Genomic DNA, 27,103 nt, shown 5'->3' on the forward strand with positions numbered 1-27,103 from the left:
CAGGGCATCGTTTGACTCGAGTGCCATGCACCTGTGAAGGGGGCGGGCAGCGGCGAGTAGTATCACCATTTCCCTTTCAATAATTAATAATAAGTAGGTTAGCGAAAGCAAACGCTTCTTTTCAGGGTGAACTGGGTAAAGCTATAACCGGATATATTATATGTCAGTGTTAAATTAAGTAATAATGCCCAGTGAACAACAACCTGGGTTGGTAGGTAGGAGTTTTTTTTGTGCTGACAGCTTAATTTATTTAATTAACTAATGCGAAAAAACAATTTTGATGCTGAGAGCTAAAGAATACGAAATAAACTATTTTTTCTTAATGCAGACAACAATTGTGTAATAGACTGATTGTATATACATATTTATATGTTGTTTGCTTTAAAATGTCTTGCATGGTTGTTGACTCATTATCGGTGTATTTGGGAGCAGAGTGTCATCACGGCTGGGCAAACAACGAGAGGATTATTGTACAAGTGGGCTGTTGTTCTTCCCCCGCGTAGCCTTAATTGCTTCACAAACAGTTTGCCGCCTCAGAGCAGAACCAAAAGAAAAGGTCTCGTCTGACTGTCACTGACTGAGGCTCAGGTATTCCAAACGGTCAGCTCAACTCACTGCGTGGTTTGACTGTGATTTCTTTGGAAAAGTTGAACAAATATTTTTTTTTCAAAGTTTGCCTCCGCCCCTTTTAGAAGTCACATGACGTGACAGATGTCAGATGACAGATGTGACAGCTGCCGCTGCTGCTGCTGCTGCTGATCACCGCCTGATCAGCTGATCACCGCCTGATCAGCTGGTCGGCTGCCAGTCTGTTTCCCTCCTTACTAGAGGCTTTGTGATGGACCAGCAGTTTGCCATGTGTCCGTCTCCCGTCATGTTATTTGTTTAACGGGCTTCGCTTCCGAAACGCTTGAAAGCTCTGCTGGCGTCCCGTCTCCTCGTTGTGCAAAGTGGCCTTATCGCCGGCGTGGTGCGATAAGACCTACTTGTGTTCTCAGAATAGAACGGCTAATACGATTTTTGTGCCGCAGGCCCTGAGGGGGGAGGGAGATGACAAAGGAGGATGTTTCTGAGGACGTCCGAGGAGAAGCTGTGCTGGGCTGGGCCGCCACCCATCAGCGGCCGGTTGTCCACCAGGTGGCCTCCGCACCAATGCCCAGCGACTGCGGTGAGGCTTCACACACACAAACACACACACACACACACACACAGGGCTGTACAGTGCGACAGTTTTTCGTCCTGTGCGAGGAGAAATGTGTATCCAGTCCCACATGTGAGAACGAGTTGCGCAGGCAGGCATCACGAACATGCTCACGAAGTGGGAAAACTCGCATTTGTAACTTTGACCTGTACAAGGAATCGTCCGTTGTTGGTAGTACTGCTCCATGGGAGTTGTAGTTCTACGTGTATGCTATTCATCTCAATTCAACTATTTATGAACTACATTTCCTGGTACAAATTCATTTGACAATAGTTGGGCTGCTAAATTTTTATTTTTGCTACTAAAAATTTTGAACTTGCTAGCACCTGTTGCTACCACTTAGAAAAGCAAGCGTACAGCCCTGACACACAAAGAGTCGGAATTTCAGCTTATATTAATTCAGCAGTGCGACTCTGAAAAGATTCCCCTTAAGATTCAACCAGAAGGGCTTTTATTTTAATTGAAGGCGTGTGGACAATCCTCCCTAGACTACGTGTGATGCTTGATTATTTGATCAGTCCGCCGCTAATTGAAGCTGTTGTAATTATTTACAGTAAACACAATATAAAGTTCCTGTAGGGATTTAAAGGCAGTCTCCAGAAGCAGCATGTTTTTTTTTTTGTTTTTTTTAATGTTTGTATCAGGTGTGTGTTTGGTAGTCAGAAGAGTTGAAACACATTCGAGCAAAAAAAAAAAAAAAATCTGTCTTGTCTTTTGTAGTCCTTCCGAGTTCCGACACAATTTCCCTTTATTTGGTAATGAATTAATAGATCAGGCTGCTTATTGGAATGCAGCTCTGCCGGTTGGGCCAAACCCAGGTCGCTCCACGGCGAATTTAAAGTCTCGGCGGCGCCTGTGAAAAAGCCGAGGTTATCAGTTTCCAGCAGCAGTCAGGTCTTCTTCATGCTTCATCCGGCTTATAGTATTCCTTCCACCGTCGCATCCGAGTTCTCCCGGCCCTGCCGGCGCTTGCAAAGGCATTTCCCAAGATTAGTCATTTGAAAGAATCGATCACCGAGTCTGTTGCCGAAATTTAATGCCGACCACTTTATACTCTTGCGGGAGCCTCACTTGGGTTCCGCCGATCAATTTCGATTTGCATTACAGTAAACTTTTGTCTCTGCGTCTTTCTTCCCCCCCCCGCCGCCAGCAGAGTTCTCCTTCTTCGACCCCAGCGAGCCGCAATGCAGGGAACTTCTCCGGGACCCGAGCACCACCATCCCCGAGCTGTTCGCCGTCCTGCGCCAGTGGGTTCCTCAGGTCCAGAAGAACATCCACCTCATCGGCTCCGAGGTGCCGCCGCCGCTTCATCGACCCTCATTGACGCCGCCCGAGCGCAATCACCTCGCATTTTCCTAACAATGCCTATTTTGAGTGCGAGCGAAGTCCCGGGGAGCCCCTGCAGCCCATTTTAAAGCAACTCCACCCAGGTTTAAAATAAATGAACTGCGATGCAGTAACGAGTTCGGCGGAGCGTTTATCTCCTGGGTAAAAACGTTTAATTATTTCCTCTCGCTTACCCTTGAGAAATAAGCACCTTTCATTGTGCTCCGCTCCGGCAGTGATTCTCCTCCAATTTGCCGACAGTCGCTCATGTTCTGCTCATGTCCTGCTCATGTCCTGCCCATGTTCTGCTCAGTTCTCCCACTGCGTTGACAACTGTTTTGGGGGGGTGGGTTTCCCACGGCACGTTTCGTGTTGTGCACAGATCCTGAAGAGGGGCTGCGGCGTGAACGACCGCGACGGCCTGACCGACATGACTCTCCTGCACTACTGCTGCAAGGCCGGAGCGCCCGGCATCGGTGAGTGCACCCGCACACACTTTGACTTGGCTGAAGGTAATCCCGCACGGCTCGACGCTCGGGTCCGAGCAGCAGTCCCACCCGGGTCATTGTTTGCTCGGTGTTGCCCTCGTGACCACCGCTGGCCAATCAGCAGGCCCACTGACGCCTTTATTAAACGGTTCGACGAAGCACCGTTCAACACCCTGAAAACTGCAACGCAAAAATAACGGTTTCATCGAGTTCTTCTGGAAAACAATAAAGTTCATATTGAGCATACGTTCATTATTAATAATGACAAATGGCTACTTTTAATCCAAAAATAAATCACAAGTTTAAAGTTCATATAAAATTCATTGCTAAAAATAAACATTATTAAAATTCATATTGTGTCATTTAAGTTACAAAATTGGTTATAATTTACAGGAGCGCATTGCATTCACTGAATAAAGTGAATAAAGAGTGAGATAAAATTAAAAGGAAACTTCTAAATCCGTAATCAGCAGGCAATGATGCCGCTATCGCAGCGTGATGACGCCATCGCAGTTAAACAGATAAACCTTGATTTCTTTGAGGAAAATGTTTCAAAAATATAAATCTGAAACCAAGTACAGAGGAAAGAAATTCCGTCTACTTTCCCTGTTGTGCTCAGTGATTACCGTAATACCTGGTATGCACAGGGCAAGCGGAAAGCGAGCGCCTGCTGGCTCGACCGCTTTTGCCGAACTGCCAACAGTTCGAGAACGTCAGAACAATCCAAACTATTTGAGATGCCTGCGCAGTGGAGACATACTAATGTTAATACCATCCTCAGTTTTCAGAAATGCAAGTATTTCCCAGTGTCTCACACCGAGAAGGTAGCAATAGCAGATGAACTGCTGTAGCGCCATTGTTGCCCATTGATTACCGATTTAGGCGTTTCTTTTCTTTTCTTTTTTAAAAAAAGTTTTATCTCATAATTACGAGATCCTGGTGCCTAATTATTTTTTATTCAGTGAATGCAATGCGCTTTGGTAATAATTTGTTAAAATAACCGAAACTGAAACTTCTCCAGCAGCGCAAATTAGCAACTAGCTAACCAACTCTAAGTTAGTAAGGTGTGCAGGTGACAGCAGGCTATCGCGCTTGCTCGCGCTGCCTCTTCTCTGCTCTATTTAAGCGTTTGGCGCTCTACACTAGGACTGCACAGTATGTCGTAAATTCATCCATATCGCGATGTCAACATGTGCGATAGACTTATCGTAAACACTGCGATAAATAGTGCGTTCATCCATGCGCTAGATGATGTAACACACACACCACACACAAACACACACACACACACACACACACACACACACACACACACAAACACGGCATATTGGCATAGAAAATGTGAAACGTCACTGCGGGTGGATTTAAATTCTTCTGTTCACCAATATTTAAGATTTAAGTTATTTAAATTATTTTACTTAATTTTCCATGTTTTTGAGTAGCATAAATATTTTTATATTGAAATGCTCTGTTTAAGTGATGGAGATAGTTTGCGCCCCTCGTGCCGTCCCGTTTGCCCAGGTGACGCGGAGACGGCGGCCGGCTTCGCTCGGCAGCTCCTCGGCCTCGGCGCCGACCCCAACCTGCGCTCGCGCTGGACCAACATGAGGGCCCTGCACTACGCCGCCTACTTCGACGTGCCGCAGCTGATCCGCGTGGTCCTGCAGGCCTCGCAGCCCGGAGGTGAGAGAGCAACTGCTGTCCGGGGGGCCAGCGGGGGAGGGGGGGGAGAGAGGAGAAGGTCAATACGACCGTCTGAGGGTGGGCAAATATTTTAATTCTAATTAAGCATTTGCAGAATAAACACACTGCCTTGCCAGATGCTCCGTCAGTTTGAATCCAGCTCACTGCAGCAGCAGCTCCCCGCGGTGCGGCCTGACGCCGCGCTAATAGTGGCTTCTCATTGGATGCCAAAGGGATGTCGCCTCCACTGCGGGGCCATAATGAATGGTTGTGTGCCACTGTGCGATATGGCTTTCTTTTATTTTACCAACCCTCCTTTTATGTCGGTAGTTTCCATTCTCCCACCAGCAGCTTTATAGGGACAGCATTGCTGCAGAGTGACTGTGATGGACTCAGGTGCAGCAGCAGCAGCAGCAGCAGCAGCAGCAGAAGTTTTGCTGCGGACACCACCGCAATTATCCCTCATTTCACCGGGCGTCCAGAACTGCTGGTTCCTGACTCCCATTAAACGGTGGCTGAAAGACACTTTGTTATTTGCCGCACGCTGTACGGCATTTGCTTTATTATAATGATCCTTTTTTTCTACCGGAGGACTATTTCCCCTAATTTGCTTAAAAGTAACCGGCAGACTGGCTGAGAGTTGCGTGTGTGTGTGTGTGTGTGTGTGTGTGTGTGTGTGTGTGTGTGTGTGTGTGTGTGTGTGTGTGTGTGTGTGTGTGTGTGTGTGTGTGAGTGTGTGAGTGTTGGCTGGCTGGCTCCTCAGACATGCACGCAGTATCTGCTGAGGTGAAATCTCAATCATCACATCCCTTAAGTGGGATTTTTAGATTCAGAGTTTATTGCCTATATTATCTAGTGAGGCACTAATGTGGCACTTTCCATTACTGTTTGTCAACGTGTGGCATTACTTTAAAAACGCATATCGGTCACTAGAGGGCAGTCTAACGTTGCAGACGGTCTCATTTTTCCGCACTTCACCAGTTGTGTTCACACACGTGGGGGCAAGACCAGTAAAATGCTGAGGTTCTCAGGTGTGTTGCTCATCATCAGGTGATTTTTGTTTAGTTTTATTTATTTATTTATTTTAATGTTTTTGTTTCCACATGGTGGAAAATTTGTGAGGAGAAGGATGGTAGAGCTATAAAAACCAAGTCACGCACCATTTAGGGAAGTGGTGTCCACAGGGGTGTCTTTATCAGATAATGTGAAAACACCCGGGGGCCAACATCAGTTGTATCACAATGGATGCAAGTAAATGTGGATGGAATACAACATTAATTAATGATTTCATATCTTATCGTCTTTCATTTTATATCCCATAACCCCCTTTTAAATATGATGAATATGATTTTTTTTTGGGGGGGGGGCTTAAGCAAACCACAGAACAGCATCTAGACAGCACCTGAACCCAAGTTTGGTGCTGCTGAAGCACAGCATGGTAAAACTACAGAGGTCTCAACGTCCTTTATTTTGGCACGTTTTGTTTGTCTGGAAAAGGAACAGATTTATTATTAGATTTGCTTTGCCGTTGCCGTCCTTGTGGCGGTGCATAGGCACCTCCAGACTGTATGCTATCAGGGGTTGAGGACTTTGGTGCCTCGTGTTCATCTTTGTCGTCACCGTCGTCATCTCGTGTAAATCGTGTTAGTCGCCAGCTTTTTCTCCGTAAAGAAACGCAAATCTTCGCAGGAAAGAAGCTCCGCTCCGCTACATTATTCCTCTGTTCAACTACAATAGCGAACACGCTTGATGTTTCTTTACGTTGAACTGGTTCGTTTTTTTTTTTTGCTGCAGTACCTCGAGTGGCCACTGGGGAGAAAAAACCCTCGGAGCCGGCGCCGCCACATTGCCAGTCCGGTATCCAGTTCTTATAATACATCCATGTGTTCCATCCCTGTGCTCTTACCCTGATTACCAAAACGTTAGTTCCACCTGCCGGATGTCCAACTTTGCGCTACTTAATACCACAAACTGTGCTCGAGCGCTGCTGCCGCGCCATCGTGAGGTGAACAGAATAATTGCTGTCAGTCAGCTCGTCTTTCGTTCAGTACAGAGGAACATGTTTTCAGAGACCATTCTCTAAAAATCAGTGGGTGAGCCGTAGTTTGGACATCCCAGGGTTGGGATTTTGACAAGTTAGCATTCATTAGTTTTTGTTTTTCCAACCAACAGCCTCTGCATGAGAGAGAGAGAGAGAGAGAGAGAGAGAGAGAGAGAGAGAGAAGGGAGGGAGAGAGAAGAGAGAGAGAGAGAGAGAGAGAGAGAGAAGAGAGAGAGAGAGAGAGAATCTGTCGAATTGAACAACCACTTTATGTGGCGCGATAACAGCATTGACAGAAGTTCTCGTGAATTATTTTCCCACCTTGTTTTCCCTGCGTTGCTCTTCAAAGAATGTAAAACATTGTGAGTCAGCTCTAATTATTCCCCCGTGCTTCTCTGAACTGTGGCTATTGGTAATTGTTATCGACTGTGTAACTCTTGAACCGTGCTATAAATATGGAGACGGCTACAATTAAAGCACCCCCCCGCCATGCCACCCCGCCCCCCCTCCCGCCTCCTTCCCTCTCTTGGCGGAAGCTTCCATGTTTTATGTAAATACCCTGCAGGGTGAGGAGCAAATCAAAAAAAAAAATCAGCTGCCAGATGCTGCAGCGAAGAGTCAAGTGTGGACCTGAGGCTTGTCTGCAGCTGTCAGTCTCCTGAGTTAGTTGTGTGATTAATGACTTTTTTTTTTTTTTTTTTTTTTTTTTTTAATTTATTTATTTTTTGCTGCTGCGGACGATGCAGCTCTGGCCGGACTCAATAAAGTTGATTCATGTCGGCACCCAGCATCTCACCAACCCTTTCCCGTCGGCGCTCTCCTGTGTCCTGGTCCACTCATTATATGGAGAATTAGCTGTAATGGTTGTGTCAGTCTCTCCCGCTCGGCTCAGCCAAGCCCGCGTTCTGTCGGGTGGAATTTGCTTCAGAGGCTCTTCGGTGATTGGCTCCGACAATGGCGAGCGATGCTGCAGACTCTCCCAGTTTGTTTTTTTTTCCCCACCTCAGAGGAAAAGTCTGGGATGTGAAATAAAATTAAAAAAAAGGCCACATGAGAAAGCGAATATCCGCGCGTGTGTCACCCCTGTGTCTCCGCAGAGATCGACGCCACCTGCAGCGACTTTGACTTCGGCACGGCCCTGCACATCGCCGCGTCCAACCTGTGCCTGTCGGCTGTCAAGTGTCTGCTGGAGCTCAGGGCAAATCCCGCCTTCAGAGTGAGTCGCCTTCCTTCCCACCCTCAGATCTCAGACCCCCGCTCCCGTTTATCCAAAGCACTCCCGCACTCTGCTCACTCAAGCTTGATTTCTCCATTCACAACATTCAACATCTCAAATGTTAGTCTTGATTTTGCGACACGTTTACTTTTCCATCCTGGACTCTGGTGGAGTAGCTTTGCCTGGCTAAATTAACCGTAAGAGAAAGTCTTTCTGGACGTCCAAGAAGCAGTGATAGAATAGAATAGAATGCATTGATTTATCACACATGGGGGACATTTACATAATTACAGAAGCATTGACAGTGCAAAGAGAAGATGAAACAATTGCACAAAAGAAAATAAACGTACAAGTGACTTACATAACTAAATAAAGTATTGATCAAGAATGTGTTTTATTGCACCTGTAGTGAAATGTTGTCGTTTAGGAATGTTTTAGCAGTTACCCCTCTGTTTGCAGCCTCCTGCTCCCTTCTGCTGGAGTCACACGCTGCTAGTGCTACCTTTCTTGTTGGCTAAGCACGTTCGTCAACACGAGTGCAATACATTTAGCGCCATGCAGAACTTTTATGAGGACACAGAAACGTTGCTGCGCTCATGCAAAGTGTTGTGGCTGGCTTTGCACTCCGGGTAAAACTGTTGGCTTCACAGGTATGAAAAAAAAAAAAAAAAAAAAAAATGCATCTCAGTCTGAGTGTCTGCGTTGCGGCAGCCGCTGTGAGGAGATTTAGCCGAGCGTGGGCGATATCAGACCTCCGTTAGCCGCCAGCCATCCAGCGCGATGATGGAATATCAAAGAGTGACGGTGCGTCGCAAGCACCTTTGTGTTTTTTTTATTTTATTTTATTTATTTTATTTTATTTTTTGTTTTTATTTGAACCCTCGCTCAAAGTATCAGCTGTGATCCCCCTCGCGTCTGCCTCCCCGGGTTTGTCTTAAAAAAAAAAAAAAAAAGAAAAGAAAATGACGAGGGGGCCGAAAAGTTAATTGAATGCGGCGCTTGAGCAGCGTGGCGGGGGAGCGAGTGAAGTCAGAGCGAAGGAATAATGGCAGCCAGGCCGCCGTCAAGGACTCGCCGTGTCACAGTCCGCAGGTTAGAACAGATGATAAAGTTTTTAGCGGTTATTATCTGTGACATTAAGGCAAAGACATTTTCAGGCTCATTAATGTTTGCTGCGGTCGGCACTAACTTCCCCCACTGGAGGTCACTAAAGAGCCATGATCCACCTACTGGCAGCTCGAAGATGAAGGCGGCGGCTTTTGCAGCGTTTGTCCTTTTTTTTTTTTTTTTTTTTCCAATTTTTTTTTTTTTTTTTTTTTTTTTCCAATTTTTTCCCCCATTTTTTTTTTTTTTTTTTTGTTGCATAATGGACCTGGAGATGAATGCAGTTTGCCGGAAACCAGCTTATATTTAACCCAACATTAAGCATATTGTGCATGTTTCCAACCTGGATGTGTCTTTTGCTCCTCATCCGGCTGACGGGGTGAAGCAGCACCGTCGCTCTCGGTTCAGCCAGCCTTTGATGTCCGCGCCGCTCTGGATATAAATGTGTCAGGTTTTTCAAATGTTCTCACGTCGGTTTCTCCTCTCCCTCGTGTAACCTCGCTAACAGGATTGAAAGGATATCAGGCTGTCGTTTTTTTTTACGTTTTTTTTTTTTTAGCTGTGACGATAAATTTCTTCCCGCCGTTATGAAGCGATTGTTGGCGCACTGGAATCATAATGTTGAAATCTCGATACTGCAACGTCCTCAGGCGCACTGAGAACATAAAAATGTCGGTTTTATGACATGAAGACGCATTAAATGGAGAGAGTGAGCCTCCCGCATTTGACAAGACTCCCTTTACCGCTCTCTGTCTTTTTTTTTTTTTTTTTTTTTTAACTTCTCTTTGTGAGAAAAGCGCATTATTTACTTTTATTTACTTGTTTCACATGATCCATATTGTGCTACACTGGCCCTAAACCTTCAGTGACCACACCCCCAGCCAGGTGTTGGCTCCGCCCTCTGAGACCACCTTGTTTTTGTCCTTTTCCAGATGTGGTTCAACAAAGCATCAGTGATTAGCAGGGAGGCTGTAAACAGAGGGCTAATTATGTTGTTATCTGCTGATCTATATATCTTCACACACACACACACACACACACGTATATATATATATATATATATATATATATATATATATATATATATATATATATATATATATATATATATATATATGTATATATATATATATATATATGTATGTGTGTGTGTATATATATATGTGTGTATATATATATATATATATATACAAGGGATGCTAATTATCGATTAATTCATTAAGCTTTAGTTGATTGTCCTTATCGATCAATTAACGATTAATTGATAAGCAGCAATTTTTCCTGAGAACCTAAATTTCACAGTGAAAAATGTGTGAGGATCACATTGTTTAACCCTTCAATAATGTTGAGGGTCCAATGTGACCCATTTATACATTAGAGAACAGTAAAAAAAAAACAAAAAAAAACAACTAAACATTTATCCTCTGACTTTAAGTTGACTTCTAATGGGTCACATTTCAACTTAAAAAAAAAAAAAAAAAGTTTAAAAGTAGCTTGTTCTAGGTATATTACGACCATCACAGTTTCTACAGGTGAATTGCTATTTCCTGCCACTACACTGTTATCATGATATCAACTACCTGGGTCAAAAATGTTTAATTGATTTCGACTGATTTCATTTCATTGAATCAATTAAATTCTTAATTGACAATGAATCGATAATCAATTAATTGATAACATCCCTAATATATATATACATATATGTATATATATATATTCTTTGTTAGGAGAAATTAACCTGCTCTTAACTCTTCATAAAATATGAACTTTCCACTTTACACGTGCGTTGAATATCTAATCTATTAGTAATCAATACAGAACAATGCATTAATATTTTGGAATCTACCCAACCGTGCATCGCACTTCATCTATGTTCTGCATATTTGTTCGGCGATGCGCAGCGGCGCCGGTGCCGCAGTGCGTGGCAGATTCCCACTGCCGCGAAATTGGGTATAAAATCTTTATTTGTGCAAAGGTCACTCCTCAACGAGGTTCGCCGTGATGTTTTCCCCCTGTGGCACCGAATTGTACTGCCTGAAAAAAAAACAAATCCCTCAAATCTGACCAGAGACCACTCCGCTCCCATCATAAATACTACTGGCCTTTTAATGTTTACCACACACACACACACACACACACACACACACACACACACACGCACACACGCACGCACCCTGCAGCTCAGTAGCTATTTGCTTAATAGGTTTATTTTTGTGCTGGTCATGAATCAGACGCTTCAGAAGACTGTGTTTGATTTGATGTGAGCAATTCACAAAAACATGAATTTTTTCATGTTTTTTTTTTTGGCAGATACCGCAAAGCTTGGGTATCACAAACAGCGATTTTACAAGGTGTTGCAGAAAACTTTATAATCATCGGTTCTAATATCCTGAAGTTTCAGGTGCCCTCACACGCTTGCTTACTGTGGATCTGTTGGTTTCTCTTTTGATTGTGCACAAAAGCGCATTAGGATGCCTAAGGATGTAAGCTGATTGATTGATTGATTGATTAAAAGAAAGACGTTTGTTGCATCACAGCTGAATACCAGCTGGCTAAAAACAAAACCTAACATTGTAGAAAGTGAATTTAAGTACAACCGACTGAACACCCCTGATGAGAAATAATAAAGATGTTGTACCTCACGTCTAATTTGACCCCTAATCATAATAAAAAGCCTTTATTAATTCCACATCCTACCAAATTTGCAAATATTGACATATTGATCTCCTACACATGTATGCACATTTTTGCACTTCCTTCACATCCTGCAATTCTGCATTTTACTTTGAAAAAACCTCAGAATTACTGGCTATTGTCACTTTTTTTTTTAATTTCTTTACCTTAAATATTTATTTTACTGTGCACATCTTATGAACCGATTGCTGTTGACTGATTGCGCCGCTGAGAAACTGAATTTCCATAGATAAATGAAGTACTTATTTATCCATCTTTAGCATATTGACAGAAGGCTGACCAACACTTCATCTTAATGCCTGATATTACCAGGACCCCTGCACTGTCTTGAGATGTTCCCATCCACTGACTGCCTTCTGTGTTGTTTTCTCGTGCAGAATGAAAAAGGCCAGAGCCCAGCAGACGTCGTGCCCGATCCCCTCGATGTGTCCTTGGAGATGGCCGAGTCGGCCACCACGGCCAAGGAGCTGCGCCTGCTGCTGAGGCAGGCCTTGCCCCGCCCCGGCTCCCCTCTGCCCCTCTCGCTGCATCCCCAGGCCCCGCCCCCTCTCTCGGACAAGGCCAGGGCGCAGCTGGCCGGCATGGGGCTCCGACTGGGCCAGTGTGTGGTGATCGCAGGACAGAAGGTGGGTGGAGCTTCATAGCCACCGTCAGGTGTTTCAGTCATGCAGGCTTGCAATAATAAAATAATAAATAATGAAAATAATAAAAAAAAGACAGACATTTAGCCTTCTGTTCACAGCCTCCTGTTAAAACGCAGAGTTTTGGTTTCCCATTTAAACAAATGTTTTTTTTTTGGACCCTCAGTGGGTTAATGTGTAAACGAGGCTGGTCACCTGGTCACTGACCTTGGTAAGGTTTAAAAGTCCAGTGTGTTAAATTTGGCTCGATTTATGATTTTATATTGGTAAAACCAAAACACACCAATAAATACAGAAATAGAAGTGCACAGTATACCCACAGTACAATAAAAGTAATTTGGTTTTTGTACACTTAGAATGGTTCTTAAATATATACAAAAGAATATACATAGACAAGGGTCTTGCTTTCTTGAGAGCACGTTTTGTATTCAGGGTGAACGCTTGTGTCCTCAAATAAACCAAAGACCAAGAAGGTTTACGGTGTATTCATGTTTGCGCTTGTAGGCTAGCGTAGTTCACTGGCAAGTTCAGGAGAGGGAAGGTACAGAGTCCCTAAGGGGACGTAAGTGAAAAAGCGCCGCAATCTGAAATGTAACCACTTGATGTCGCTGTTTCTTCATCAAAATCTCCAAATATTACACACTTGACCCTTTATGTATGAACCGTTGCCCGTTGTGACGTCGCAAAGGGCTGATCTCCGTCACTTTGGGAGAGCTGAGCGAAGTGAGTAAAGGACGGACTCAGATGATTGTTAACACGCTGCTGCAGTGAAGTTGCGTAACGTGGCTCTCTGTGTGCGCCGGGATGCGACTCAAGGATTTCTTGGCTTTTCCCTGAGGTGCAATTTGTCAACCAGCCCCCACAATCAAATAAATAACTAAAGCTGTGAACAGCAACACACACTGCCAAATGAGATCATCATCATCACCGTCATCATCATCATCATCATCATCATCATCGTCATCATCACCTGACAAGTCTACCCTTGCCATTTCCATTCGTCATTCACACTCGACAATTCAGAAATTACGCTCAGTTCAAAATTGCTGTCCAAGTCTCAACCAATGAGGAGCCAGCAGCATGATAGAGCCACGGTTCAAGTGAGTAATGGGACGATAAAGGCTAAAGCTTTCTTTCTTTCTTTCTTTCTTTCTTTCTTTCTTTCTTTCTTTCTTTAATATACCTCTTTCAAACGCCCGCTGCGCACAGCGCGGGTGATTGCGCGCAGCAGGGAATGTCCAGTAATGTCCTCGCGCTCGTGGCTGCAGCTGCGCCGTTGTCGCTCGCTCCCCGACTCGGAGTCAGATCTTTGGCTAATTTCTCCGCAATTATTACGGCCCTCCGCCGAGCTGCAGCGGCTTCCAGTTGCCTGGCAACCACGGCTGGCACTTGTCCCAGTGTCCTGGGTTTTTATCTGACAGTTCGCCCCGGCGTATCGCCAACAACATCAGCGCGTGTTGCACTCCAAGCCCGGCACAAATTGCGCGCTTGTGGTTAAAGAGATAAACACGCGGAAAAGAGGCTTCAAGCGGCGGCGCTCTGGCCCGCGGCACCGGGACCGCGTCCTTGTTGACTTTTAACGCCGCGTGTGTCGTGTATTATCGTCATTATCGCCATTGTCACGACTGTGTTATTCACTAAGCTGTTTTGCTTCGCTGGGTGTTGTTGCGAAACGCTTCAATGTGCCAGACGATTTGCTAAATCACGTGCAAGCGAGTCAGCGTGCGACGGTCACACCAGCACCCAGGTGGATTCCGGGCCTCGTCGTCAGAATACTTCTGAAAGGGAAACATGAGAGACTTTATTTTTGATTTTCTCAGTCGTTTTGGCTCATTGGCTTTTCAGCAGAAAGTGCCGTTCACCCCCCTTGCGGGACCAAAGTGCAGTTTTGTCATAGCTGCTAGTTTTCTATCTCCAAAGATCATCGCCCACTGTATTTTTCTGTCTAAAGTTCATCTCCACTGGTTTAATTCCGTTATTTCCTGGAACTTTTCCTCGACTAAATTTCTTCTCTCTTTTTTTTTTTTTATCCCTCAGGCGTTGGCAGAAATAGTTGAGTAGTAATATTTTTAAAATACGTTTTTTGTGACACAGATCCTGACAAATGAGTCTAATTAGATCAATTAGTGCCTCTCTCCCCTACACCGCCTACTAATTTATTAAATCTACATTTGCAGTGAGACCTTTGGACTTACTAAAAATGCGCTAATAAATGCGTGCAAAGCTCCTCTGGCTGGCAGAATCAGCTGTCAGAACGACGGAGAGTGCCTGACAACGCTGACTCATACTGATACTGACCACATGATTGACAACCGAGCAGACCACTCTGCCCAGAGCGCTGCAGGCTAGGAGCGTGTCGTGCACAAAGAAGAGCTTCAAAAGTCCTTCCTCGTGCTTTTAAAAACAATCCATCCTGCTGAACTCTCTCCAGCTCAGACTGATGAGGTTGCGTCTGAAAGTCTGAGCCAGAAAACTGAATCTGCAACGCACTCCGTCACCCTCTGTCTCGCTTTGACCCGAGTTCGCACTTTTTCAGCACTTGACTGTTCGAATTCCCTAGAAAACTGCAGCATCGCCAGGGGCATCTTTAAAGGTCCAGTGTGTAAAATCTGGCTTAATTTCTGCTTTTATATTGGTAAAAGCTTAACATGATAATAAATGCAGAAATAAAAGTAATTTGCTTTTAGTACCCTTAGAATGGTTCTTATATATACAAAAGAATATACATAGACAATGGTGCTTGCTTCCATTTAGCTGCCATCTTGCACAGCCATATTTCTAAGGAAGCCTAATGTGGACAATCCAGCTGCCTGAGAACGCGTTTTGTATTTAGGGTGAACGCTGGTGTCCTCAACTAAACCAAAGAGGAAGAAGGTCTGGGAAGTATCCAGGTTTGTGCTCGCAGGCCACCGTAGTTCACTGGCAAGCTCAGGAGAGGGAGGGTACAGAGTCCCAAAGGGGCTGTAAGTGAAAAGGCGCCGCAATCTGAAATGTAACCACTTAATGTCGCTGTTTCTTTATCAAGATCTCCAAATATTACTCACTTGAACCTAGTGTTGTCACGATACTGGATTTCAGACTTCGATACAATATTTTGAAAAATATCGAATTATAAATGATTGATTTTTAGTTTCGTTGAAGGGGGCGGGTCGATCGCGCTGAAGTCTCGCCAAAGTCTCGTCACAGCGCCATCTCCCTCCACTCCTGGAAAAGTCGGATTGAACCTTTTTGGTTTTCAATATCAATATTTAATCGATATATCAATATTTTTGACAACACTACTCAAACCTTTAAGTTCAGCGTGTAAAAGCGAAGGCGGTGTTTGCGGCGGCCGCCGTTAATCCGTCTGTGCCGACTAATTATGGGCCTGTTGCACCTCTGCGTCGCTCTCCTGCTTGTCGCTCGCCTTGTTTTATGAGGAGAAAAATATATATATATATACGACTCCTGCACCAGTGGGACGTCGGGCCGCGGAAGAATGTGGCGCTAATAGAATTTCGTGCCACGCTGTGAACGCGGTCGCAGTGCGCTGAGTTGCAAAGATTCAGCCAATCCGCACTCTGCTTCCCCCCCCCCGCACTCCTTCAGAGAGTTCAGAGCCTTGATCTCTCCGTGTTTTGTTTTTTTTCCCTCCTTAATTGCTTTTCTCTGCAGTTTCCTGCCAGGTTGCTCCAAACTTGCACGTCGCGCGACTTGAGTTGCAGATTCACCTCCCCGTCAGTGCGCGTTGCGATCATTTTCCTCGTCGCTCTCCTGTATGTGTGCGCGCTCAGGTGGGGACCCTGCGGTTCTGCGGCAGCACCGACTTCTCCGGCGGCCTGTGGGCCGGAGTGGAGCTGGACAGGCCGGAGGGGAAGAACGACGGCTCGGTGGCGGGGGTCCAGTACTTCACCTGCCGCATGAAACACGGTAGGTCGGGAACTCGGCTCTTCAAAGAGCCCAAACTCAGCCTCCCGCTGGCGTGATTCACTCGCGCTGGCACTTGACCTCGGGGCTGGAGTGGCTGCACAGTGAGTATTTCACTAAGATAGACCCCTGCGACTTGCCAACGGCGGAGCTCTCCTCTCCTCCCTTCCCCTCTCCTCTCCCACCCAGGGATCTTCGCTCCTCTCTCTAAGATCAGCAAACCGTCTGAGAGAACTAAAAGCAGCGGCGGCACGAAGACGTCCACACCGGTGCGACCCCCTCGCTCCATCGACGTGGCCCGCGTCTCCGCTGCGATCCACCCAGGTACGGGAGCCACTTCACCCCGGCTTCCTTCACAACGCCGCTGCCTTTGATGTCTCCCACTCTTTCTCTCTCTTTTTTTTTTTTTCTTTTCGCTTGTTCGTGCCGAGCGGCCGCTGATTGAAGATGTTTCGCAGGGGCCGAGGAGAAAACCAGAAGATTGTGCTCTTGCCCGAGGAGTTTGGGCTTGGAAATGATTAGACTTGAAAGAATAAGATAACAAAGTAAAGTGCAGAGTGGGTGAAGCTAAAAGCCTTTGGGTCCCTGGTGGTAGAGAAGATGCTGGAACTTGTCAATACGTTTGTTTAAAGCCGTGCCAAGATAACTTCATTCCCCGCCACTGGTGTTAATAGTTTGGGTGGGAACGCGCTCCTTCCAGAGAGAAGTTAGCACATTACCAATATTTCTTTTTCTGATGACACAGTATTTTCAGCTCGTTAGGGCGAGACTGAGTCACCTCTTTGTGCTCCGAGGCCTGCGGCTAAATCGCCCCAAAAGTGGATAAGGAGCCTTTTTAAACTTTGCTGGCAGGTTTTGAGCCGTGTCACTACATGGGAGGATTTATTGCATCTGGCCTTTCATATTAATCTTCCTCGAATGCTGCGAGGAGTGGATTCTGAACGGGTGCCAAAGGACAATGCATAAATTAGAGCGCCGTTAAAGCCCGGCTCTCGCAGCTCCTTGAGAGGCAACAGCATCATCTCCTGACAAATGTCGTCTAATCAGAGAGTCAGTTACCTCAAGACACAGCAGCCGTGGCATTTTTACTTATAGGCCCGCCCCTCCCCTCCCCCCACTGCTGTTTTGGAGCAGCGTTCAGAGCTTCTGAAGGCCAATTGATCCGGATGTGAATGGAGTCCTGAACCCTCAAATTGGCCCAAGGAATTTGGTGATTGATAGTCCAATTAAGCCGGCTTTAATAACTCGGGCATAGATTGGCTGAATGGCTGGGGAGCCATTCATCACCGGGGCCTGCGCCAGTGTGTGGCGTGCGCTGCGTACAGGGGCGTGTATGTCAGCACCTCTTACACAACCCGGGAACAAGACTAATTTATGGCCAAAGTCTTTCCAGGGCCTTTGTCAGCCGCCGCCATCGCCTCCGCCGCCGCCGGTGCTGCGGCTGTTTGAGGATCCCGACTGACTGATGACTGCCGTGTCCCTCAGAGCTCTTCTGAACTGCTCCTTTATTTAGCGTTACTCCCTTGTCACCCGCGTTTTCCATCCCGCTGCTCAAAATGGCACGACGTCAATTGAAAAATATCAGCCACGGAAACGTTTTTAAAAGGCTACGAGCAGCCTCGAGAATTAAACGCATTCACTTGAGAGGAATTTGCCGGGAGAGGTTTGGAAATGCGGCGTGTGGTGACCGATTCTACGGCTTTTGGAACCTGGATCGGGGGGAGTGGCGCAAAAATAAACCAAAATAGTATTTTCCAGGTATGGAGGCACAGGCCAGCGGAGGCTCAAAGATTGCTGGGATCATAGAAGTCGCTCACAGAGCAGCACAGTTAGTTTAGGCTGAGAGTCAGTGAGCCACTTCAAGCAACTATCCCAGTGTGTGAAGAAGAGAGATGGAGCCACTTAAAGGTCAAGTGACACACAAAAAGATGTTTGGTGTCCCGAGTTGAAATGCAGTCTTTTGTTTGAGGTTCTGAGATAAAGAGAGATACAGAGAGACAGGGTGGAGAGAGAGGGGGGCTGGGGGTGGGGGGGGGGGTGCGAGAAGGTTTCCCAGCTGCGTCTAAATGTAAATTGAGGAGCGGATCAATAGTCGCCCGGCCGCTCGCCCGGAAGGAACTCTCCTCGAGTTTATTTTTGGAGTCAACAGAACCTCAGACGATCTCGCTGCCCTTCAGCCGGCGTGAAACCAGGGGGGAAATAAAAAAATAATAATAAAATAAAAAAAAGGACCTACACCAACACGGACTGTTTGGATTTCAGCTCGGAACTCATCTCGGTTTCAAAAGGGGCGTCGTCGATTATTCCAAAGGGGAATATCGCTTCGCTTTACAGACTCCAAGTAGCGATATTTTATTCCCGAAGCTGTGTCTAGGACCAACCCAACCCAACTTTGTGTCAACTAGGGAAAAAGGTCAACTGACATAAGGTTAAAGGTTAAAGTCCTGCTTATCCGTCCACAAGGTGGCGCTAGGTGGTTTGCTGTCAACTGATGCGATCTGTGACTGTGCACAAAGTTTTAGAGGTGTCTGGAAGTAGTTGCACGCATTATTGGAAAGCCTATTGTAACGATACATGGAGTATGAAGCCGTGTTCAGACTGCCAGCCAAAATCCAATTTTTAGCCAATCCAGATTGAAACCGGATGGCTCTTTTCTAGTCTGAACGCATGAAATTCGATTTTTGCAAAACGGATTGAAACCACAGTCAGCCCTGAAAATTTGGATTTGAGAAGGAATCTGATTTGAATCAGATTCGCCTGCAGTCTGAACGCCTTCAGTGTTGCAGTGTGCTCCCTCTAGTGGTTCCCACCGGAGTGACTTTACCAGTGATGCTGTCTAGACTCAAACTCTTGAGGCTGTAACCGCCGTTCGTCCCTGGATGGCCCAGCATGGAAAATTTGCCGTATTCATCATTGTGACAGCTCCATCGAGCGCCGTGTCGATACCCTCGTTGCCGCCGCCGCCGCCAGCTGAACCCCGCAAACGGCAGTGAGGGTGCACTTTTTTGGGCCGGATGACGAAAGGCGAGAACTAGTGCCGAGAGACGCAGCCGGCGGAGCCGTGATGGGAAAAATGCTAAAATGTTGAAAGGTGTCTGCAGTTTTGAGAGAACAGCCACCTGCTCACCACTGGTGATTAATTAAAAACCAAACACATTTCTAGTGCTGGTGATGAACGCGGGGAGCCAAGTGCTCGCTGCCGAGCTCCGCTGGGAGGGGAAGCGTTGTGACTTTAGACCATTAACAGGCAACACCGTCTGATGTCATCCTGATTCCAAAATAATTTCCCACATCTTTACATATAACATGCTGGCTGTTTTTCTTTCCCTCCAGCGAGTTTCAACACATCAAGATGCTGCTTCTCCCTTCTTTTTTTTTTTTGTTGGTTCAGCTGTGTGTGCCATCTCGTCTTCAGGGCTCATTCATGAATCCTCTCCGACTGGAAACATGCTGTTGTGTTGTGTTTTCTTTCCTCCCACCTCTTTGCCCATCACTCTCCGGGGACCTGTTTATTTGCGGTCTCGCGCTCCCTGTCTGCCGAGCTCTTTGGCACAGATTGAATCAATTAGCTCTTCAGAGCCGGACGCCTGATGAGCCTTTTGCCCCGTGAAGGTCCATGAAAGTTAGAAGACCCAATGAAGTCCTGCCTTCCTGCCCGCCCGATGGTCTCTGGAGAGGATTAGCATGCTCCGCCCAGGAGCTGGACCTGGCTAAGGGGACGTGGCGCTGCCAGAGGCGGAGCTTCGTTTGATTCGTCCTGCCTTAGCGTCGGGGTGTGGCAGTGGGAGTTGTGGGTGCTGGGACCTTCAGTGGAGCATGGTGGGAAGTAAATAAAACGGATAATAATAAAGGCAGCACAAGGTTGAATGGGAGGCTAGTGGTCGGCCCAGCGTGAAGGACATGTTTTGCATATTTGTTTTTGGTATTTTTAGTAATGAATAAACGTAAAAAAGTAATGGGGTCTGCGTTCAGACCCCAGGCGAATCTGATTCAAATCCGATTCCTTCTCAAGTCCGATTTATAGGGCTGACTGTCCACACTGCTTTTTTAGCAAGCGTCCAAATGGGTTCTGGCTCTGTTTAGACTGGGCCACATTATTTTGAGTCGGAGCGGTGGTGTCGTCAAGCGGGTGTAGTGAGTGACGTCATGTCATTGCGACAGCGGCACTTGTTGCGATGTCCTGGAGCTTGGCTTGACTGGAGCTACTGTATCTCCCCACAGACTGATGAGCCAATGAGGTTCCTCCTCTGTCCAGGGACTGCTGTTTTCTACTTCTTCTGTCTTCTCCATTACGTTACAAGGATCTTGCTCCCAGTTAGCTGCCATCTTGCACCGCCATATGTCTAAGGAAGCCTGGGATGGACAATCCAGTCTGCCTGACAGCGCGTTTCATAATTAGGGTGAAAACTCAAATAAATCTACAAAGAGGAAGGTGGACAAGGTATCCAGGTTTGTGGTCTCAGGCCACCGTAGTTCACTGGCAAGCTCGGGACAGGGAGGGTACAGAGTCCCTAAGATTGAAAGAGCTCTGCAATCTGAAATGTAGACACCTGATGTCGCCATTTCTTTTTCAAAATCTCCTAATATTACACACTTGACCTTAATAACCAACCCTCCTGCCTGTGTGATGCTCGTCCACAGGTGCTCTCTGCCGCTCGCTGTCCTCCTCGTCCTCGTCGCTGGACTCGCGACCCGGGCCGACGGCTCGGCCCCGCCCGCTGCCGAGGCAGCGCCCGCCTGCCAGGCCTCGGCGGCACCGCGTGCTCCAGAGGCCCCCCCCTCCTCCCCCTCCTGCACCCGACGCCACCCTGCACAGAGGTCTGTCCGGCCTCGTTTGGACTCAGAGCTCCCAGTGTTTCACACGCTGGTTTGCTTCCGCTCTTCCCGTGGACGTCAACTCTCTTTCCCCCTCGCAGACCTTCGAAGTCGAACCCCGTCGGCCAGCAGCTCTGTGAGCGGCGGCCCCGAGGTGCGACTGGGCGAGCGAGTCCTGGTGGTGGGCCAGAGAACCGGTGTGGTCCAGTTCTACGGGAAGACCAGCTTCGCTCCGGGTGGGCGGCTTCACTCCAACCCTCATTTTAAACCTGGTGTCTGTGTGTGGACGGTGCTCTGCAGCTTCCTGGATCAGGCAGAAGGCTCGGGAGTGAGAAATGAAACCGGAGACGTCGGATCGTGCAGAAAAGGAGGAGGATAATAGTTCACATTAGGCGCTTATATTGAGGAAAACCCAGACACCAGTCGTGTGAGAGAGAGTATTAACACACATCGTAATATTATGGATGATGTCTCTGTCTTCTGCTTCCTTTGATGCCCCATAATCAGAGCATAGCAGTGCACAGTCGTCTTGTTAAAGTGAACTTCTGGCATCAGCTCTTTTGAAAAATGTCTTTATATGGACAAATCAGGTGTCAGAAAGAAAAAAACAAGAGTAATTCTTTCAACTAAGAGCTGAACAGCTGAAGCTGAGATCCCCCCCCGACCCCCCGATAAATTATCATTTGAATAGTTTCTGTTAAAGGCAATGCTGCTTGTTTGGATTTGGAGCTGGGAATGACTTCACACTGGAAGTTGAGGATTTTCTAGTTTCATGATGGGGAAACAAGAAAGTTGGCCAGTTGTTGGCCTTTATCTGCCAACAGCAACACGGTGTGTAACAGCTGCCATTTAAAAGCCGCATCACAACTTAGAACTCAGTGACTCGCTAAACTTACTTGTGCAACTTGAGATATTTTTTTCTATGTATACTGTATATGCACGGTGTATGTGGGATATTTATGTTCTTTTGTTTTGTCTGCTCCTCCTGTGTGCTCAGGCTTCTGGTTTGGAATCAAGCTGGACAAGCCCAGCGGCAAGAACGACGGCTCGGTGGGCGGAGTCAGATACTTCAGCTGCCCACCCAAACACGGTGTGTTCGCTCCTCCATCACGGGTTCAAAGGTGAGTCCTCCTGTCCGGATCACGATTGGTTAGGGTTGGGGTTGGGCGAGGGGATGGGGGTAGGGATAGGGTTAGGTTTAGGTCCTGGGTGAGATTAGTTAGGGTTACGGGGAGGGTTGGGGTTTGATTTAGGATTATGGGTTAAGTTTGGAAGCTAGGATAAGGGTTAGCGTTGGGGATGGGATTGGGGTTAAGGTTTACGGTTGGAGTTTAGCATTCTAAAATCTAAAATCTAATACAATCTCATTTCAAGTCATTTCAGTGATTTCTCGGTGAGTTAAGCCGTGTTCAGACTGCCAGCCAGAATCTGATTTTTAGCCCATCTGAACAGAGCCAGATCCCGTTTGGCCACTTGCTAAAAACAGTGTGGACAGGATTTGAGAGGGAATCTGATTTGAATCCGATTCGCCTGCAGTCTGAACGCAGCCTTAAAGTTGGGGGCTAGGGAGGCGGCGCCGTGGCAAATTAAACAGCAAAATAAGAGTTCTATAAATGCGGGAGCAGAACGGCGGTTCTGACTCTGCAGTTTGTGGGTCTGCAGACACCCGCTTCTCCCTTTTCTTCGGCTCATCACGCACGCTGCACCGCCTGATGACCCCGTTGCTGCCTGCAGGGGATTCTGAGTGAGACTCGTGCCAGCTCCTGGCGCACGTGTGGAGGATTTGATCCACACAAATCTATGTGTGTGTGTGTGTGTGTGTGTGTGTGTGTGTGTGTGTGTGTGTGTTGGCCCAGAATTTCCCGACATATTCTTCGGCAGTCGTCGTCGCCGCTATTTCTTCTTTTTGTCGCTCAGTCTGAGTCATAATCTGGGTGGCGGCGGCGGCGGCGGCGGTGTGTGATTTCAAGAAGAGCTCTTCAGATTCTCCAGCACAACACATTCAAACCTAAACACAAACAGTCTCTTCACCTTCCTGTTGCTGCTTGTTATTCCTCTCAGTGGCACTGCACCCCCACTCCACCACTCCTCTTCCCTCCTCTGCCTCCATCTGCTTCCCCCTTTTTGCGCTTTTATCAGCAGCCTGTTTACGTCTTTCATTAAACAACAACTGCTCTCCGGGAAAAAACCTCTTTCCGGGCAGTTCTCCCTTCCGTCCTTTTGCCTCGCCTCTCTTTAGCATCTCTGCTAATTAACCCCGGGTCTCTCTCTCTCTCTCTCTCTCTCTCTCCCTCCCTCTCTCTCTCTCTCTCTCTCTCTCTCTCTCTCCCTCTCTCTCTCCACTTGCCAAATCTCACACTCTGTGCGTCACGACCCGGCAAGATAACAACATCTTTTCTCGGCTCGCACAAACGAGCGTCACCCCCTTCGTGCGCCGCTAGCTGCTTGACATTTGCCTTCCCCCTCCCCCCTCCCCCTCCTCCCACCCCCTGCCCCCTACCGTCTCGATGGCAGCCGCCCGCCGAGCTCTCGTGTCATGGCAGCAGCCGCCTTTAGAGAGGACGGAACAGGTGCTTTTTGTTCCAGCGGTTAGCAGGCATCACCCCCTCCGCCACCGCAGCTCTCAGGCGCAAAGCGAACGGCCGCAGCGACATCGGAGCCGTGCTGCGTCGACGCCGCGGAATATTTATTTATTTATTTAAAAAAAAAAAAATTCAGCACCGCCATGAATATTGGATAACGCTCGCGGTTAATTATTAATCGGTCTTCTGCCGCCGGTGTGCGACCGCCGCAGTCCGGCCGCCCCTCCTTTTTCTGACGGTGAACTGCGCTATAAGCGGAGGCGCCTCCGGTCTGAGAGCGCCGCGTGGCCGCGATGACACAGACACACGTGACGTTAGCAACTTTTGTTAGCCGCTAAACTATGATGGGACATTTCGGTGAGTTTTGTTTGTTTGTCCCAGCAAAACAAACAAACAAACAAAAAAAACATAAAAACTTTTTTTTTTTTAACTTTTTTTTTTAGCCGCCATCTGGCTGCGGTTTGTGTTCTTCAAGTGCCGTTGGAGCGACACACAACAGCGGAACACCTCCGACCAGCCAGCTGCTAACCACTTCTTCTTCTTCTTTCCCCCCATTGATCCATTCAGTTTTGTTTTTTTTCTTTTCCAGGATCCACGGCTCGGTGGACTGCCTCTCTGAACTGTCGTCCTCGCGCCTCCTGGCTCTTCCTTCCACCGGTGAGAGCTCCGCCCCGCCTCTCGCCTCTCTTTAGAAGAAGAAGAAGAAGAAGAAGAAAGCCGACTGGTGGTCTCTCTCTTTTTATCTCTCCCCCCCCCCCCCGCACAGGAACGATCCGCCGGAGCCTCAGCACGTCGTCGACCATCGGCGCCCCGAGGGAGGCCAGCAGGAGGAGCCCCGCCCCCAGGTGGGTGTCCCGCCACTCTCGCACGGCCGCGTCCAATCGAACGTCCTGCTGCAAGGCAAACGGGGCTGTTAGCCGGCAGAGATCCCTGTTCTTTAAAGGTCACCGCTCCATTACAGAGTGAATTTAACCCTGTGATGGCGTCCTGCCGTTCATCTCCTCCTCAGGCCACGTCCTCCTAAATAATTCCTCCGCTTCCTTCACTCACCACCAGGAGTCGCTCCAACCCCCAGCGTCGGCGCCGCAGCCCCCTCAGCGGGGGGCTCCCGGGAGGCGGGACGCCGCCCCCTGGTGGCCAGGGGGTCCGCCTGCGGGTGGGCATGCAGGTGCTGCTCAACGGCGCCAACGAGATGGCGGTGGTGCGCTACCTGGGCGCCGCCGACTTCGGGCCGGGACTCTGGCTGGGCCTGGAGCTGCGGAGCGCCAAAGGTCGCAACGACGGCTCCGTGTCGGGCCGCCGCTACTTCGCCTGCCGGGCGCGGCACGGCGTGCTGGTGCGGCCCGGCCGGGTCACCTACCGCGGCATCAGCGGCGCCCACCTGGTGGCCGAGAGCTGCAGCTGAAGGCCTGATTCTTCTCGACCGTCATTTCCACCATTCCGCTCCTTTTTTTTAAAAAAAAAAAAGATATATCTACTTTGCACATCATTTCCTTGCGCTTATATTTAGTTTATTTCTTTTTTTTTTTTTTTTTTTCTTCTTACAGAGGAAGTGTAGGGAGAAAAAAAATGAGATGATAAAGCGCTGAAATCATCCAGATGTAGTTTTTGGATTTCGTTTTCGGGAAAAAACAATTTTGAAAATTTAGGAGGCAATGAATGCACTTTATCAAATTGTTGTTAAATTGTAATTATAATTAGTCTAGGAGTAAAGGAAATGTCCGACTGGACATTAAAGAAACTGCACTATTACGACTTACCAGATTGCACTGAACCGCAGTAGATGAGATCGGCTGAAGCGGATGGACGGAGCTTTTTTTTTTTTCTACATCCAGAGAGAATTCAACCTAAAAAAACAAACAGAGGTCACATCGTGAAGGCCACATGCTAGTCTATACGCTTGAACCAAAAGTGTGCATGTGCGTCTCAGTCTATCTGCGCGTGCATGCGTGTATTAACCAAGAAGCACTTTGGAAGATGAGCAGACGTATTATTATTATATATATATATTTTTTTTCCCTTCTGGGTTTTTTTTTTTTTTTTTTTTTGACCCGAGCGAAGCGGGAATCTCATTCAGCGGCAGACGAGCGTCTTGGTTTTAAACCTGCTCATTAAGACGGAGGATTAGTGCTGCCACGTTGAGGCTGACGCTCTTCAGTTGACAGCTTTGAAATTCCTGATGATACGATTTGTTTGACGTGGCTGTCGGGTGTTTAACCTCCGATTCTGTGGCAGCCGCCGCTACCTGCTAATTAGCTGGCAAGTAGATGGAAATGGGTGGAGGAAGACAAGAAATGCCTCGCCCCTCGGACCAAGTCTGGTTGTTGTTGTTGTTTTGTTTTTTTTTAACACATGTTGTCAAACTATATTTGGCCAGTTTTGGAGTTTTCTATATTTTTGTTTTGTTTTGTGTTTGTTTTTCTGCGTTCATTGCGAAACGCCGAGTCCTTGACAGGGGAACCCGCCAGTGGCGGCTGACCAATGAGGCCCGACGGGTTCGCCGGAGAACGGAATCGATTGACCGAGGATCCGTCTTCAAGGCCGCGCGTGGCTCCGCCCACGTCCGGCCCGCGGCACCGCAGCTCTTGACACTTAATTAAAGGGACGGCGCCGCTTTCAGGGACAGTGTTTGTCGTGTGATTAGTGGGATTCCCGGTCGCCTCCGGACACTGACGGAAGGACGGGAAGGAAAAAAACAAACCGTCCCGTTGTTCGGTAAACCGCTCATGTGCCAACCAATTAGACGGCGGCGGCGCTGTGGAATGTAGAATGGCCTTTAGCCATTGATCCGTCCGGTCGGGGCCTCGGTGATTGAAAAGCGGCGGCGGCGGCCAGAGAGCGAGTTCACCTCCGATGGTCCGCAGGAACGATGTGAGACTCCTAAAAGCCCCGGCCGCATTCCAAACCTTCTAAAGAGTTTCTGATTTAACCTTTAAGCCACGTCTCATATCGTTCCAGTCTCCCGCACTGCGTGTGTGTGTGTGTGTGTGTGTGTGTGTGTGTGTGTGTGTGCGTGTGTGTGCGTGTGCGTGTGCGTGTGCGTGTGTGTGTGTGTGTGTGTGTGTGTGTGTGTGTGTGTGTGTGTGTGCATATCCCTATGTTGTTGTTGTTGTTGTTTTGTTTTTTTTTTCAATAACATGAAAGATTTCCAATTCTTCTGGACTCTTTCCGTGAAATGTTATCCGCTGTGTCATCCTTTCCTTTTTTCTCTTTTTCCCTGAACCCCTGGAGTTGTCCTGCGTTGATGTGTAATGTTAAAGATGCTCCGCAGCAAAATAAAAACGCAAATCCAAATTCATGTCAGCGGTGTTGCTGCTCCCTGTTGGCTCCGACGCTAAACCCAACTCGAGTTGTCAGCCCTGTGTGACATCACAAAGGGTGCCGACACCTCTCCCATGCACACTCT

The 27,103-nt window shown here is 47.6% G+C and overlaps 1 protein-coding gene across 2 annotated transcripts; it reads left to right on the forward strand.

Moving 5' to 3' along the window:
- The first annotated feature begins 54 nt into the window (after nucleotides 1-54).
- LOC142886413 (CAP-Gly domain-containing linker protein 4) lies at nucleotides 55-25,712 on the forward strand. Of its 2 annotated transcripts, XM_076023540.1 has the most exons (15): nucleotides 69-93; nucleotides 1,032-1,168; nucleotides 2,355-2,494; nucleotides 2,910-3,003; nucleotides 4,537-4,698; nucleotides 7,837-7,955; nucleotides 12,131-12,379; nucleotides 16,168-16,303; nucleotides 16,490-16,624; nucleotides 20,942-21,118; nucleotides 21,217-21,351; nucleotides 22,113-22,236; nucleotides 24,287-24,354; nucleotides 24,464-24,542; nucleotides 24,754-25,711. In XM_076023540.1, the coding sequence occupies exons 2-15, from the start codon at nucleotides 1,051-1,053 to the stop codon at nucleotides 25,100-25,102; spliced, it is 2,085 nt and encodes a 694-aa protein (XP_075879655.1). In that variant the 5' UTR covers nucleotides 69-93; nucleotides 1,032-1,050; the 3' UTR covers nucleotides 25,103-25,711. The 2 variants fall into 2 exon arrangements, with proteins under 2 accessions (XP_075879656.1, XP_075879655.1); XM_076023541.1 differs by lacking the exons at nucleotides 20,942-21,118; nucleotides 21,217-21,351 and having other exon boundaries at nucleotides 55-93; nucleotides 24,754-25,712.
- The last annotated feature ends 1,391 nt before the right edge of the window (nucleotides 25,713-27,103 follow it).

The sequence above is a fragment of the Nelusetta ayraudi genome, unplaced genomic scaffold (genome assembly GCF_046127955.1).
Source record: "Nelusetta ayraudi isolate G7.1 ecotype Tasmania unplaced genomic scaffold, CSIRO-AGI_Nayr_v1 ptg000015l, whole genome shotgun sequence".
In the NCBI taxonomy this organism is placed as follows: Eukaryota; Metazoa; Chordata; class Actinopteri; order Tetraodontiformes; family Monacanthidae; genus Nelusetta; species Nelusetta ayraudi.